At 36.3% G+C, this 14,977-nt stretch overlaps 1 protein-coding gene across 2 annotated transcripts; it reads right to left on the bottom strand.

Moving 5' to 3' along the window:
- Positions 1–330: 330 nt before the first annotated feature.
- LOC147863823 (RNA polymerase III subunit RPC82 family protein) lies at positions 331–13,210 on the bottom strand. Of its 2 annotated transcripts, XM_087320171.1 has the most exons (14): positions 13,046–13,210; positions 10,684–10,831; positions 8,771–8,889; positions 6,203–6,290; positions 5,527–5,663; positions 3,312–3,476; positions 2,990–3,100; positions 2,291–2,402; positions 1,898–2,056; positions 1,779–1,816; positions 1,421–1,510; positions 1,260–1,343; positions 956–1,111; positions 331–883 (listed from the first exon to the last, which is right to left on the bottom strand). In XM_087320171.1, the coding sequence occupies exons 1-14, from the start codon at positions 13,112–13,114 to the stop codon at positions 710–712; spliced, it is 1,650 nt and encodes a 549-aa protein (XP_087176297.1). In that variant the 5' UTR covers positions 13,115–13,210; the 3' UTR covers positions 331–709. The 2 variants fall into 2 exon arrangements, with proteins under 2 accessions (XP_087176297.1, XP_087176298.1); XM_087320172.1 differs by lacking the exon at positions 10,684–10,831 and having other exon boundaries at positions 13,046–13,185.
- Positions 13,211–14,977: the final 1,767 nt, after the last annotated feature.

Below are 14,977 nucleotides of genomic sequence, written 5' to 3'. Positions count from 1 at the left end.
TACTACCAAGAGCAGCATTGTACTCCGTCATGATTGCTCAGATGTCATCCCTTTGTATGTGGATTCCATCCCATCTCATACTTAGTTGTTAATGGATAGCAAGAAGCAATGTATATGTGCTAGCAATCTTGTCTTCAGTACATTGCATCATGAGCTGACAATCGTGGTGATGATAATTTAACATCCTCAAATGCCAAAATTCATTATCCATGGAACCTAAAAGCAATGAGTAGTCACACAAAGGTCATGTATTTTAATCAGGTTGCATCCATGCTTAACTAGAGAACACATATTTTCTCAAATGCGCAAGGTAGTGCATGCAATAATTGATGGTGAGAAATCTTGTTAGCTTATTATGAAAGGCTCCACATTATAGAGTGAGATGCTCCTCATCCATATCTCATGATTAAGACACTGTGCAAATGTGGTTTGCTCCATCAATTCATCCATTTTGTATAACAATACTAGGCCATATTATGTATTGTCTCTTACTCTCACTCTCTCATTGTGTAATCCAACAAAATGGATTAAACTGTCCCAGGTACCCCCACATTAACCGCAATTAAACATGGAACCTAGTTCTAAATCTTTGGAATATGAGTTCTCTATAGCTTAAATGCGTTCTTCAGGATTCTATGGAAATTTTGGATAGAATATTTTATTCGAAAGGGTAACAGTGGAAGAGCCAAGGGGGAGTTTTCTCACAAAATTAAAAATCATTGAACAACATAATGCTATCATCCAACTTTAGTAATGAGGCCTCCATGATTGCTGCAACGCGACGGATTCGCTTCACTTGATCATGTTGAGACTGAGTAAGGGTCACAGTTGGAGCATCCTTGGAGGTTTTAGAAAGTTGATATTGCTTCAAGACATCTAACACCTAAAAAATATGTCTTCAAAGTTATTTATATCCAAATTGTGTCATGTATGAGGATGTGCAATATTCAAATACCTCCTGCTCTTGTTGAAGTTCATAGGCAAGTCTTTGCCCAATGTTGGAGGCAGCTCGGAACATATCCTCTAGAATATGCTCTGCTATGGATGGGTAGTTTACACGCCACAAGTAGAAGGTTTTTGATGGTGCATGATCCGCAGTCTTTGATACTTCCTATACATCATCACCAAAACATTAAAAAGTGAGGATAAAATATCAAAATGAATGATGGATAAAATATTGACATTAACCTCCTGCGATAGGCTACCATTGAAATTACAGTAGCCCAAACTTATGTCCAAATCCATGGATAAAAAAGAACCTGAAGTTGCAGATACTCCTCTCCCAAAAGCTTGTACAGAAGTCTTCTCGTCTCACTCAATGATACCAGCGCAATATCAGACACCTTAAACCCAATATCCATGTCAAAAACTTTAAATTCTATGTCTGTGACAATGTAAATGAAGACAAAAGAATACATACCTGCTTTTGCTCTAACTGCCCTTTCATGGATAACAATCTAAAAATCCGACAACTCTCTTTACCATAACGTTGAAGCACAATAGCCTCCAGCTGCCAAAAATCCAGGTCACTTTGGCCTTTCAAAAATGTTAATATAAAATTTCATTTCATTTTTCTCTCAATCTCTCTCATGACACAGCAGGCAGTTGGGCTGTTAGCATTCGCTAAGCCTTGATGTTGGCTTTTACTCACAAATTACGTAAGTCATTTGGTAATAGGTAGGATGTCATTTTCTTCTGCTTGGTTAACTACGTGTAACGTGGTCATGGATGGTGTACATTGGATCATCAGAAGTTGCCTGTTTACACATTTTACATACCTCATACTTGCAGGCAGCCTCAATAATTTTGGACAAATCTGGTCAACTTTTATCAAGGTTTACAACATGAAATTTCACACTCAAATACAAACAAACATCAAAAATACTTTTATGGATACTGATAACGTATTGCGATCCTAGGTCGCCTTGCTTGCTCACAAACCCAACTGACTCGGCACACATCATATGAAGCGCCATCCGTATTCTCTCCATTGTCATTGATTTACCTTCAGGTGTTGCTCTTACTGCATTTGTAATTGCATCCATGGACAACGGTGCTGCAACCACGAGGCCATTGCTTATAAGCCTTATAAAAGCAAATAAGTGATATACTAACTGTTGGCATACTTAAGGATATGACAATTGGTGTGCTTCAGGCTCATGATTAAACATATATTGAATACTCCAAGAGTAATGGAATCAAAGTTCCAAAATAATTAGAATACAGAAATCAGACCCTTCTTTTCAACCAGATTGATCCTCGGCACAAAAGCAGAGAAAACTGTTTAGACCTGAGTACTTTTGTTTCACGTCTGTCTCTGCATTTCGAGTTGCCTCAAGCATACATTGTAAAATGCATCCTGCACCAGAGTCTATCTTTGATCTTACTTCATTCACGCAGGCCTGTGGAAAAAAGGACTTCAGTTGAAAGTATGTCCCCAAAACTCTGTATACACATCAATAACAGTGTGAACTGTATTTCTTGCAAGAGCACTACATAAGTACAGCAACTAGGAAAATGAGAAGAAATTTCGGGCATGGTCAGTGTGAGAACTGAGAAGTAAGAGACAATTGAGAGGTAAAAGTAGGAGTTTGCTAAGAATAGATATGAGAGTGATTTGCAGAAAAAATGAAATGAATGATATATTAACTTCTTCCAAAGGCGTAATGTTCTTCAATTGATATATGGAATTCATATTCCAGCTTTGTTTCAAAAAAACTTTACTTTCGCCTGATTTCTATGTCAGACGTCTCTAATTATTCTATTTTCCCTAAAAGTAATGCGTGTGTTTGGTTAAGCAAGAAGTAAGACTGAATCTCAGTGGTGCTAGGCTGCCACTTGAGATTCTTCCCTGTCCATATACACACAGATAAGAAGATCCCAGTTAAACATATTTTCTAGTGCACAATGCAATTTCTCTCTCAGCATTACTAGCTATGCAAAGGAGGGGATGATTTGAAACTCTACAAAATGTCTGTTGTAATGTTACCTTATGTCGAAGTCTCCTTATTAACTCCTCAAAATTCACCCGCCATAGGACTTCTTTCTCCTCGATTACAGCTGTAGTTTTCCCATCCAGAGCCAAAGCATCTCTTTTCCGCTGAAATTTTGAAAAACTACAATCAAGTAAGCAAGGAAGAATTGTCTTACATGGCCTCTTCAGGAAAGTTTCTCATTATGAATATCTATATTAGTGATGCATGTGAGTTTCCTGATATAGCATTACAAAGACACAGACCACATATCAGAGAACCTTTGAAACAAATAAAATCAACCTTTTCTATGATGCACAGATAATAACTAAGTTTAACCTTTTGTCCAACTTTTTCATCTGATGCAGCTGTCAAACCATCTGATTCTGGCATTTCTCTGCTTGAAGGAGAGGAAACTAACAAAAAACGTTCTGCATCCATTGGGGCAGCAGCAGCAAGTATTCGTTTCTCTTCAGTCTCAATGATCCTCTCTGCTGGAGTTGCCTACCAATACCAAATAAGAAGCTTTCTGATTGTCAATTTCAAGAAAAAGCTTAAACATCATGAAACAATGAAGTATGACTATGTTTCCAATCATAGATTGACATATTCGCATTCGTCGGGTTTCCCATTCGAATGCAAACGAATACGAATACGAATGGGTGGACAAGTATTTGTTTTATTTTTAATAAATAAATAAAATAAAATAAAGGCTCATTAATTTCTCACTTTTTATTCCCTCAAAATTTATGGATATTTTTATCTTGACATTAAAAATAGTTCTTCAAACTAATCATATTTGTATAATAAATATAAAAATATTCGTTTTTTAAAAATTAATTAATTGATTGATTAATTAAAATAAGTTTCATAAACTCTCTTGACACTATAATCTATTAATGAATAATTGTTCTTTTTTTGGTGAAATAAATTTATTTAAATAAATAAATAAATTTTTTATATTTATTTTGCAAAACGAATGGTTTTTTTAATATTCTTGGGGCCATTTTGTATTCTCGAATATTGAGAATATTGCGCATGGCGAATATCACGCATGTGTCAATCTATGTTTCCAAAAAAGAAACATGAAGGAAAATTATATTTCTATTTCTAATTGCTAATTGCAAAATAGGGAAAGTCCAAAATCATTTTGGTAATAGCCTCAAAAATCTTCATGATGTCACAAGCTCCCTAGCAAAAGAGCACAAAAACCTATTTTTCTTAGTACATTACTATGCCTTAGCTAACATTGTGGTTCATCAATTGAAAAACTACATTCCCCACAATTCACCAGATAAACAAAAAATACTAGAGGGCAATTTCTACTTTTTTGCCAATGTGTGTACCAATCCTGAGAACTAGGACAAGACACATAAGAAAAAAGGCTTGTGAAAATATGCTAGTCACACTAGCATGTAAAGAACATACAGAAGAGTCTTGTGAAGGAATACACTAGCATGTAATGATATGGATCAAATATTTCCCTATATGAACTCTCTGGATAATATCAATATCAGAAAACAATATTATATCATAGTTCCAATTTTCAATTGAGCAAGCTCGTTGCTCCGATCTCAAAATGCAAAATATGCTATTTCTTTAGATGCTTCTGTACATAGGTACAACCCTATCAATCTCTTTGTAGGAAGTACTGTTTGCATGTTTCTGCAGAAATAAAGAAAAGTCAGGGGTATAGTGGACTTTTTCCCCATAATAAATAGGAAGAAGCAATTGCCAAGTGTTTTTAAACAAGAAAATGAATATGGTAAAAAATACCAACCGATTAGTGGTTCCAATCAAAGAGACATGATGCCTAACAGAAAACATATAGCAACAACTATTCAATCAAGGAACGTGCAATGAACACACGATTGTCACCCATACTACATCAATCATTAGATGCTCTAAGTGTGTAAATTACTGGAAAACATTTGCTTGATTGCTTCTATCTTAAACTGATCTTATGCCAAGAAACACCTTCAGAACTATTTGAACCATTTACAAATTCAATGAGATTGAAATTATTCAGACAACAGTTCCATTAAGAATTATCATTGTGTTGATATTTTACTATGAGCTAATTGATATCAATTTGATGGAATTACAGGGTACATTGAACTAAAGAACTATGAATACAATATGACATTAAACTAAGGGCATGCTGTGCTGCAAATAAGTTATCCATACTGTGCCTTAATATGTTCTGCATAATAAGTGTTTTAAGATGGGCTCATGAATCATGTGTAAATAAATGCAGATCACAAGAATCAGATGTAGATGATGGGGTTAGTAATTTTAACAAGCATGCACTTGTGCCTAGATAGAATCATGAACCTTCTTTGTCCACTGTCATATGGATATTCTGAATTTCCCTATTTCTTATGCTAACCAAGGATTATCTATGTTCTAAAATCCCCTAAAGTCCATCAAATGATTAATGCAATTAATCAATTTCAGAGAACATGGTTATATTTCAACGTTTTGATAGTTCATGCTACTTATTTAAATTTCCTAAAAAGAAACATAGTATTGGAGAGAAGTATGCAGCACTAACAGTGGTACTCCGGCTTCGCTTTTCAGGCGGTGGTCTTGGGGACACCGATGGCTCCGGTGCAGGACAACGCTCAACATAATGTGCTCGGACCACATTTCCAAACGTTTCCTTAACTGTAGCTTGTACATCAGACTCCACTGCAGAAGATACGCATTACAATGTCAATGAATAAAATGAATCATCTGTGTGCAAATATAAACAATAAAGTTAAGGCAACATATGAATAGAATCTATAACTAAGGATCCGCTCTCCATCATGCAGGGTCATAAACAGCTCACTTAAGGTGATGATAAAGCACACAGGTGTAATCATGATAAGAAATACATATATTTGTCAAGGATATTAAATGGTTTCCTGAATAATAGTCTTCTTGCTGCATATACACGTATGTGGAGGCCTCACAAATAATGATCTTGTCGAAAACTCAGCAATTTAGTAAAAATGTAGATTATTCATTACGATTTTGGTGATGGTTGAAGCTTATGAACTATATATAATTTCTAAATACAACTTTAACTAATCGCTAAAATTCATAAGAAAAAAAAATCCTTTTATCCTAGCTATGACATGTACAAAGTTTAATAAAATGTCATGCTCCTGCACACAATGACAAGAATATGTAAAACTTTTATTTTGCTTGCCAAAGCCTATATAAAACAAGCAGAGAATTTTTACACTTGCTAGATCGTGCCGCAGCTCTCTGGATTAACTGCTCCAAACTGAGTCTTCCATGTTCCAGCAGTCCTTCGATCAAGGTTTCTGCCTATCAAGAAAAAATGACAACTCTAAAATACAAATACAAATTGTATTAAAAATCTATTCTTCTTCACTGGATCCATTTATGTTTGAGATGCAAAACAAGAAACAAACAATGTATTAACATTGCATATACATTATTTCACGAATGGCTATAGCAAGCTAAACGAGATTACTGTCTTCCTTTATTGAATATGTGCACTCTAAGAAGTTGCTAATTGCATACGAACATTAAGGCTTGGAATCATAATCATATAGTGATAACACATTGTTAATCCAAGGTATCTTTTGAAAAACAATAGTGATAGTAATGAAATATGATCCTTATATTGACAGCAGGCTCAATCTTAGCTGAAAGCCTACAAAAGATAATGAGTTTGGCAATGACAGGTCAAACTCCAACAACTTGGGCAACAATTCAAAGGGTGTGTCCTTTTTAAATAACCTTTTACCTGATAATTCTATATGCATACTCAATATAAAACAAATCCTTATGAGAATACTCATCTTATAGCAGTTCTAGGAAAATCAATGTAAGTTCCAACTACAATCTTTGGTGATCATTGTCGTCTCAATCTCAATAATACACTCTCAATCACGGGAAAATATCATTCTTGAAATTAAGAGAGCAGTTCCCCGTGAGTTCAAACCCATCAAACCACCTCCAAACTTAGGTGATGCAATCATAATCTTAATCTCATTCCAACCAATCTACATCTCCTCATCTTCGTGTTGCCAACTTTAGTATCTCTAATCTTCATCTTGATTTTTAATCCCTTTGCTCTTCATTTATCTCTTCTTGGATATCCATCTCGTATTGTTTACCAATTCCTCACTGAAACCTACATTTTTAATCTCTTCTTACAGCTTCTCATGTTGAATAATGTCCTTCGATCTATTATTAAATCCAAATCCTTTGCTGAAGTCTTATTGAAAATGAATCCTTTTTATTTTTTATGGTTATTAATAGAGTCAGAATGCTGAAGAAATGAGAGGAAAAAAGTTCAACTTTGGGAGTTGCTTTCTTCATGAGAGATGTGAACCATTTTCCACTTTTGGCTCCTGAGATCTGATTTTTCATCTTAAACTCCCAGTTCAGGCCTTTCAAAGTGTCTCAGAAAAAGCAAACTTTAAGTCACTTTAAACTCTGATACGTGAGTTGATGACTCTATTCATAATTTATGCAAAAAACGGCTTTATCAAGATGCTTGCCCACACAAGCTAAGGATTGAAGACATTAATACAAACCATTGCATTTCGATGTCACAGCATCTGTCTTACGAAAATATCTAAGAAATGAACCATGCCAAATAGCCGAACTTGGTTATGTGGAGATGGTCTGGGATTCTGCGCAGCACTGCTACAAGATCAGATTTCATTTGTAATTTTCTTTGGTATAATGACTCTATTTAGAGCTTGAGTCCTCAGCCAGTGTCATGCAAAAATTTGTGTATGCATGTGACTGAGTTTGAGAAATTGGCAAGTTGCCCATGTTGGAGGGTGGCAGCTCCAGACCTGCACCCTCTTTTCTCTTTATTATCTTCTTCCACATTCTCTCTACCTAGATTCTTCTCTCTCTAGAATCTGCAACTCTTTAAATGCCTTCTCTCTCTAGAATCTGCAACGCTTTAAATGCCTTCTCTCTCTTCCAATTTTCCAAGATATTCCCTCATATTCCTTGTTCATTGTACCTGTTTAGTAGTACAAGGGTCACTTAACTACCAAACAACCATTTCACCCACATTCCCTAATTTTGTATAAATAGACTATACCAGCATTTTTCTAAGAACTTTATTTTTGCTGCTACTTGCAAAGAGGCTCTACTCTTTGGCAGTGTCTCTACTCTTGCAACTACTTTTGCTACTGCTGTCTAACAGCTTGGCTGTGCGTCTATTTTTTCTAACTACTGTTCCGCTGCTGCTATTAACAGCTTTTCTCACGGCCCAAAGGAGATGAAATAGAATTGATAAAAAGGAATGACTCATATGTGTGTGTGTGTGTGTGCGCGTTCATGGAGTAGCTCAGAACATACAATTAGAAGTATTTCACCTCATTCATTAGCAAAACCATGCCCAGCACTAAAAACGTACAATATTCCCAAAAATTAATGGCCTTTTCCTATACAATCTTTCCTTCCTTTTTTTTATCTCCCCCATCCCCCAAAGAGTTGACCTTACATAAAAAATAAAATTTGTCGCATAAACACAATGCCAATACCAATTAAGATCACCAATAGCAGCTCCAAACACATGGAATTAAATCCACAATGACACGTGTGCAAACCTATAAAGTTGTTAGCTTGTTAATGTTGCCTTCCCAAAGCTCACAAAGAAATCCTCCTTGTAACATAACCTCAAAATGTTCTTGGAAACCAATTACAGATCATGTGGCTATATACCAACTACAAGATCAGGGTGTTAAGTTTCATTATGTTAAATATTACTACACACAAAATAATATTCAAACTTTACTAGGCTTGGTAAATACCTCTTCTCCCAAGTCTTGTCGCACTAACATCAAAAACTTTGGAAAACGAATCCTATGAAGAATGTTATTTATAATGGCAACGTATGATGTGGACACCTTCGCTGGTGCTAAACCAACACCTACAACCAAATATTTAAGTAAGCCAATGAGTATGCCATATAGTCACTTATAAATCACATAATAATATGTGTCACAACTGAAGCAAGACATATACATTATCATTTAAACTTCTTCTCATGGGTCTTTATTCCTTACACTAATATTATAGAAACGCGTAGAAGCACATAGAAAACATACATGCTTAAATGTTGTTAGAGCATATGTCATTTATTTATATGTGTGCAATATGTCACATTTACATTAATGAATTTTTCATTCAATGGTAAATGCAATATACCCCTTTCAGATCCATTGTTAGTATACTCATATTGTACATGGATAGCATTGTACTCATTTCAGATTCATGTGAGGGCCTACAAGCTCATCTAGATGCACTGAAAACTTTTGTATTGACAGATCTCAAAGTGGATATTGGGAAATGCAAGGTACAGGTTTTCAACACAATACAAACATGATTAGATGAGTTTTCATTCACATTTGATGGGAAGCCAGTAGAGTATGTAAAATCATATGTATACCTAGGAATCACTATTAAGGCCCCACAATTTTCTATGAGAGGTAGCAGAGACAAGACTAGAAAAATAGAGTTCACATACATTTTCCAGAACCAAAGTCCAAGTAAAGCTCTTTAATACACTTCTTACTCCAACTCCCTTTGATGGGGTGCAAGTGTGAGGACCCAGCTTGTATAGTATGAGGGAACCACTGGCTGGATATGATGGGCAAGAGTGAAACTTCTATGATGGATAGCAGTGCTCATAAAGACCATCGGTAATGATGATAGCAAAGCCAATGTAGTAGCAAGCCATCAATACCACGTGAAATTTTAAGATCAGCACAAGGACCTACACCAGTGGTCACTGAATCCCTCTCTCAAGCAGTCAGCTTGCTGTAGGATTATGGGAACTCCCCCAAAATCTACTCACATGACATTAGAATAATAACTTCCAACACATTACATGGGGTTTGTAACCCATCCCAACTACATGGATACCACACCTTACATGGCATAAGGAAAGCAGTTGCACAAATATGCATGCCATCAATCCAGAGACGGAGATATGAAGAGCTGAAACCAAAACCAAATGATCACCTCTGCCAGCTACATTCACTTGAGGTTGAAACAGAGGTGCACCATATATGCCATTGTTCCATATTTTATGAAATCAGCAGAAGTCAACATTGCGTCTTTAGGGAAGACTTTGAGGACTAGAGATGCGACAGCTTCTTGCTCAAGTTTCGACCTACGAGGAGAAAGTCTTAAGAAGCAACAGACTACACATTCCAACGCATAGGAGAAAAGTCAATACAATCAGAAAGAACCATCACTGGAGTTATAACACTGTCAGGCTAACTCAGGAATCTCATCCACAACTTGAGTATCTAAAAAGATAAAAGCCATCATTGCCACCCCATAAAGACAACCTTTATTAATGTGTTCCTATCCACAGATCAATTCACATCCATTCAGCAGACAACCACACGCATCAGAGCATGCCCTAGAGGAGTATCCCTGGAGAGAGCTACAACAATCTCATGCAAAAGATTTATGGCCTTATGGACCTCATCCACAACCTCGGTATCTCACGATATAAAAGCTATCATTGCCAACCCAGACAGAGTAACCATCACTAACTTCTTCAAGGACAAATCAGCCGGCATCTATGCCCCAGAGGTCAAATATATAGTAGAGGATGCCCTAGAGGAGTTACCATGGAAAGAGTTACAACTCTCTCTCAAGAAAAATGAACTGGACCTTCAAACTTATTCTTAAGATATGTAAAAGAGCCAACCTTCAACCTCGCGCCTGAAGGCTTGGACGCAATTATGCTGAACAAGAACAAGCAAACAGTTCCGGAGTTGTGGGATAGGAATCTCAGAGTATCTCACTAAATCTGGAAAAGAGATATGACCTCTTGACAGAAGGCATCGGCAAACTTTCTGCAACCAAAAAAAGAAAACTATTTTACTTTATTTTTCATAAAACATTTTAAATCCAAATTCAGAACATCAGGTAAATTGCATGGGTTTGCAAATGTCAGACCCAGAGACAGTTATCCCAGATAAGCTATATCATTGAACGACAGACAACCGCTTTTTGCGATAGAAAAAAGGCCAGACAAATGTAGTCAACGAAACTGAAATAATTGTTGATGAGGATTTACAATAATCACATCAAACAGAATGAACAGATAAGACAAAATATAGACAGGATGGACCTCCTCAAAGCTGAATAAGTGATTAAGAGCATGAGACCAATATAACTAGAGAAAAAGCTCTCAACTACAGATGGATGATGAGAAGGTAGAGGGGACTGAAAATGAATAGTTGCTAAAGGAAGATTTCATATATCCAAACAGAGAAGAACAACTAAATGGTCAAGGAAGGATGTGGGGATATTTATTAAGCCACTCGATGGTAGAATGCACCCATTGTGTTTGTTGAAACACGTGTTACTTGTTGAGGTTTGTTTTAGAAAGGGAGATAGCCATACCAATATTACTATATGCTGATGACATTATGTTGATTTCTGACTTCAAGATTTACATGCTTTGATATCATTTTGTATAGACAAAGATTTGTCTGTAAACATTGCTACAACTACACAGTTCCAAAAATCACGAACAAAATTGTGGTTGTTTGATGCTTTGGGAACCAAAATTCTTGATAACCATACGTCATTTTACGCTCCATGGTCTACTCTACATTTTATTAAACCAGGCCATCCATAAGGTTACACTGCCAACTAACATAAAACAAGTACTTTTGACAAAAATATGCAAAGTTCATACGGGGATGAAAATATACTAGTATTTCTGACAAGTAATTGCAATGTAAGGTTCAAACAAAGTGAACAATGAACAATCAATGCTCAAAAATAAAAATGCTTTGGAAACCCAACTTTTGACAACTCCTCTCTACAGTCTTGAGTATCGAGCCTTAGTAGGCAGAAAACTGGAGAGATTCAGTGGGACTTTAGCCTCAATAATTACTCACACGATAAGGAGCAAAGCCTTGGTGCCTCAAGATATAATCTGGACTGAGATGAGAGCACTGACACAATATTCTGATCATGGACTTGCATCCAATGGGATTTGGTAGCTCCCAAAGTAAAGATGCTTAATGTTGGCACTTATGTCATCAGCAAATTTTGCTTAACATGAAGATAATCATTGCCAATATGCTGGAATGGAAAAATGGTTCCAACCACATCACAAAAATATCAATGCACTATTCCCGTTTGAATGCAATATGCTGATTGTGCCATCGGGACGTGGAATAAGAGGAAAACTGCAGTTTTTTTATGAAATATGGAGGAGAAATCATTTCTTCTTTGAACAAGGAACATGTCCAGTTGAGATAATGGAATACGAAGATCAACAATGCTTGGGATTATTCTTGCTAAAAGCCAAGAGATATAAAGAGAAGCTGTTGAAGGAAACTAATATGGCCACAAGAGCCTCGTCATTAAAGAGCCAATTTTTAGCCACATTAGTAGTTTGCAAAACGAACAACACCTCTTTGATTTTGGATTCACTACTGAGCCTTAATTTTTCTCACATTAGCTAGATTCTTCCTAAGCTAGGAGTTGACCCCATTTTGGCTACGGATATTGGGTCTATTTCAGTATTTCTTTGCTGAAAATTACTAGAAGAGGATGCAATTCAATAAAGTCTAAATAATTAGACGCTTAAGTTATTTTAGCAACTAAAACTCGGATTAGAGCTTCCAAGGTTCATTGAGCATATTACATGATAGAGCAAATAAAGCTATAATACTGCCAATTTCAGCACTCTAAAAAACTCTTCATTATCTCTAAAGCTGAATTTCAAGTTATACATCAAAAGAGGTTTGTTTGAATAACACATTTTTTATTCGTCCTGACAAATGCCAGCTCTCAAAAAAGTAAGGGATTGCATGAACATCTGGTCTTTGCTGGAAAATCTTAGCAGCAGAGCCACAACCTTGAGGGAATTTCTCTCTCTCTCTCTCTCTCTCTCTCTCTCTCTCTCTCTCTCTCTCTCTCTCTCTCTCTCTCTCTCTCTCTCTCTCTCTCTCTCTCTCTCTCTCATCAATCGTTACTGTCGAACATATTGAAAGTTTACGCAATCTTTCCCTCTCTCAGAAAAAGTGGAGAAGACATGGGTTGCTTACCCCCACCAGTTCTCCAAACTGGTTATGAATGATTTCGCAGGCGAGCTTCTTTCCTTGGTCTCCACCCATGGGAGAGACAGAGACGGAGATAGCGACTACAATGGCGATGGCGATGGCGATGGCGATGTTCCTCCGGATATATGTGTGTACATGCACAGAAGGGGCAAAACCGCGATAGGCCCCTACCCCTCAACCCATGAGTTTTTGAGTTTCCATTATCTCTTCGAATACCCCTCCCAATATTCCCATTATGCCCCTCTCCCCAATACGTCGAAATTGATACATATACACCCCGCCCTTCCAAATATTATCCAAGGTTTTAGTTCTTGATCACAATATCGAGAAATTTTCATTCTGGAGATGTAAATTTGTTCCCGAAAGGCATGGATATATGACATGCTCGAGTGCTCCACTTTGTTTGAACTCTCCCTTCGAGCACTGCTCTATGTTGCCCTTCGCATCTCACAATAACTCATGTCAAAGTTTGGGTTCGCGCTAGGCCTTATGACTGTGTGACAAAGTGAAGAACCACATTTGTTGAGCATGATATTGCCATCTACACAAATGTACTCCCTCGAGTAGTGATGTGGAATTTGGGATGGACCTTATTGTATGCTAGCCTTCACCTTGAAGCAATCCTTAGAATGTTGGACTTTTCATCTTGTAAACCCCTAGCCTTATGGATGAATTTCGTCGATAGACATATATGTATGATGGCCTACCCCTTATGGAGTTACAAGTCTTAATGAAGAAACACCCTGAGAATCTTGTTACATCACTAGGATAACAAAATTTAGACGACTTATGGACAAAACAATGTTTTCACTCACATATGAGAAGTTGACATGATATCTCTACCACAAAGGAAATAAACACCAACAAAACATCACAACATGATAATAGAATTGTGTTATTAAACTCGTTGTAGCTATAATGCATACAAAAAAACACTAATTAGATAGACTGCAAACATACAACTAATATGAACCCAACGTGACAAAATGTCCACATGTCATTATTGATCGAAAAATGGGTTGTGATTGTTTGTTTGAGAGGTTCATGGAGCTTTTAGCATGCCAAATAAAAAAAAGTTTGCAAGGTTTGAATTTTATTTTTCTGGTGGACAAGCTTGCATGCCTTTATGGCTATCTTTATGCAACACAAAACATTCCCTCGTATCATTGTTAAATGAAGAAAATGTCAAGCTAATATCACACATGTTAAGTTTTACATCGTAAGATACTTACTTTGATTCATTTCACCTGATCGAGAAATTAATAATTACAATTACAAAATGAAATAGAAAAATCAAATAACATGTCAACTTCACATATAATGAGAGATCAATGTTTATCGATGATGGTATCTAAAATGTTGTAAATTGCACGCTTCAATACACGAGGGATTGGCGAGCAAGAAGACTACAACAATTTCTTATTGGTGAGTCGCAACAATGTGTTGCATTATAAGTTTTAAGTGTTTCATGTCGTGTAATTGTGAAATAGCTAATTGTCATGTAATAAGCACAAAGTCAATCAAAATTAAGTAGTTTGGGTCAAACTCCTTTATTCTCACCTCGTGGAACTATAAGAGCCAAGGATAATGACTTAGAAAGTTGGAATAAAAGATCACACATGGTCTTATCAATAATTGAACTATTTTCTTTTATATTCATACTCATGCATATTCTTCCAAATGATAGTCACATACATCACTTTGTATCTATTGTCTACGAAAGCAAAAGAGGTGACCAATGATAATCACATGGTTCAAGGTCTATGCATCGACTTGTTTAAGCCAAGTACAAAGTACAATCCTAGGATTTTTAAGTTTTATGATTAGCAAGCTAATGTTTTTTTATATTTCCTCGTAGTATGTTGTCCTTAAACTTTCATGAAAAAACATGGCATATGCCATGCCCACATAATAATG

This window comes from Azolla caroliniana, unplaced genomic scaffold (assembly GCF_043228905.1).
Source record: "Azolla caroliniana isolate FFs.n. ecotype wild unplaced genomic scaffold, voAzoCaro1.0.p SCAF_5, whole genome shotgun sequence".
Lineage (NCBI taxonomy): Eukaryota > Viridiplantae > Streptophyta > Polypodiopsida > Salviniales > Salviniaceae > Azolla > Azolla caroliniana.
This window is presented reverse-complemented; position numbering and strand designations above follow the sequence as displayed.

What these genes read in the sequence shown, in the direction of transcription:
- LOC147863823 (XM_087320171.1), bottom strand. Translation starts at nt 13,114, where the DNA reads ATGGGTGGAGACCAAGGAAAGAAGCTCGCCTGCGAAATCATTCATAAC. An exon ending in CGTGAAACAAAAGTACTCAG is followed by an intron (nt 2,057 to 2,290) that starts GTCTAAACAGTT and finishes TCGTGGTTGCAG; the next exon opens with CACCGTTGTCCATGGATGCA. An exon ending in AGGAGTATCTGCAACTTCAG is followed by an intron (nt 1,112 to 1,259) that starts GTTCTTTTTTAT and finishes GATGATGTATAG; the next exon opens with GAAGTATCAAAGACTGCGGA.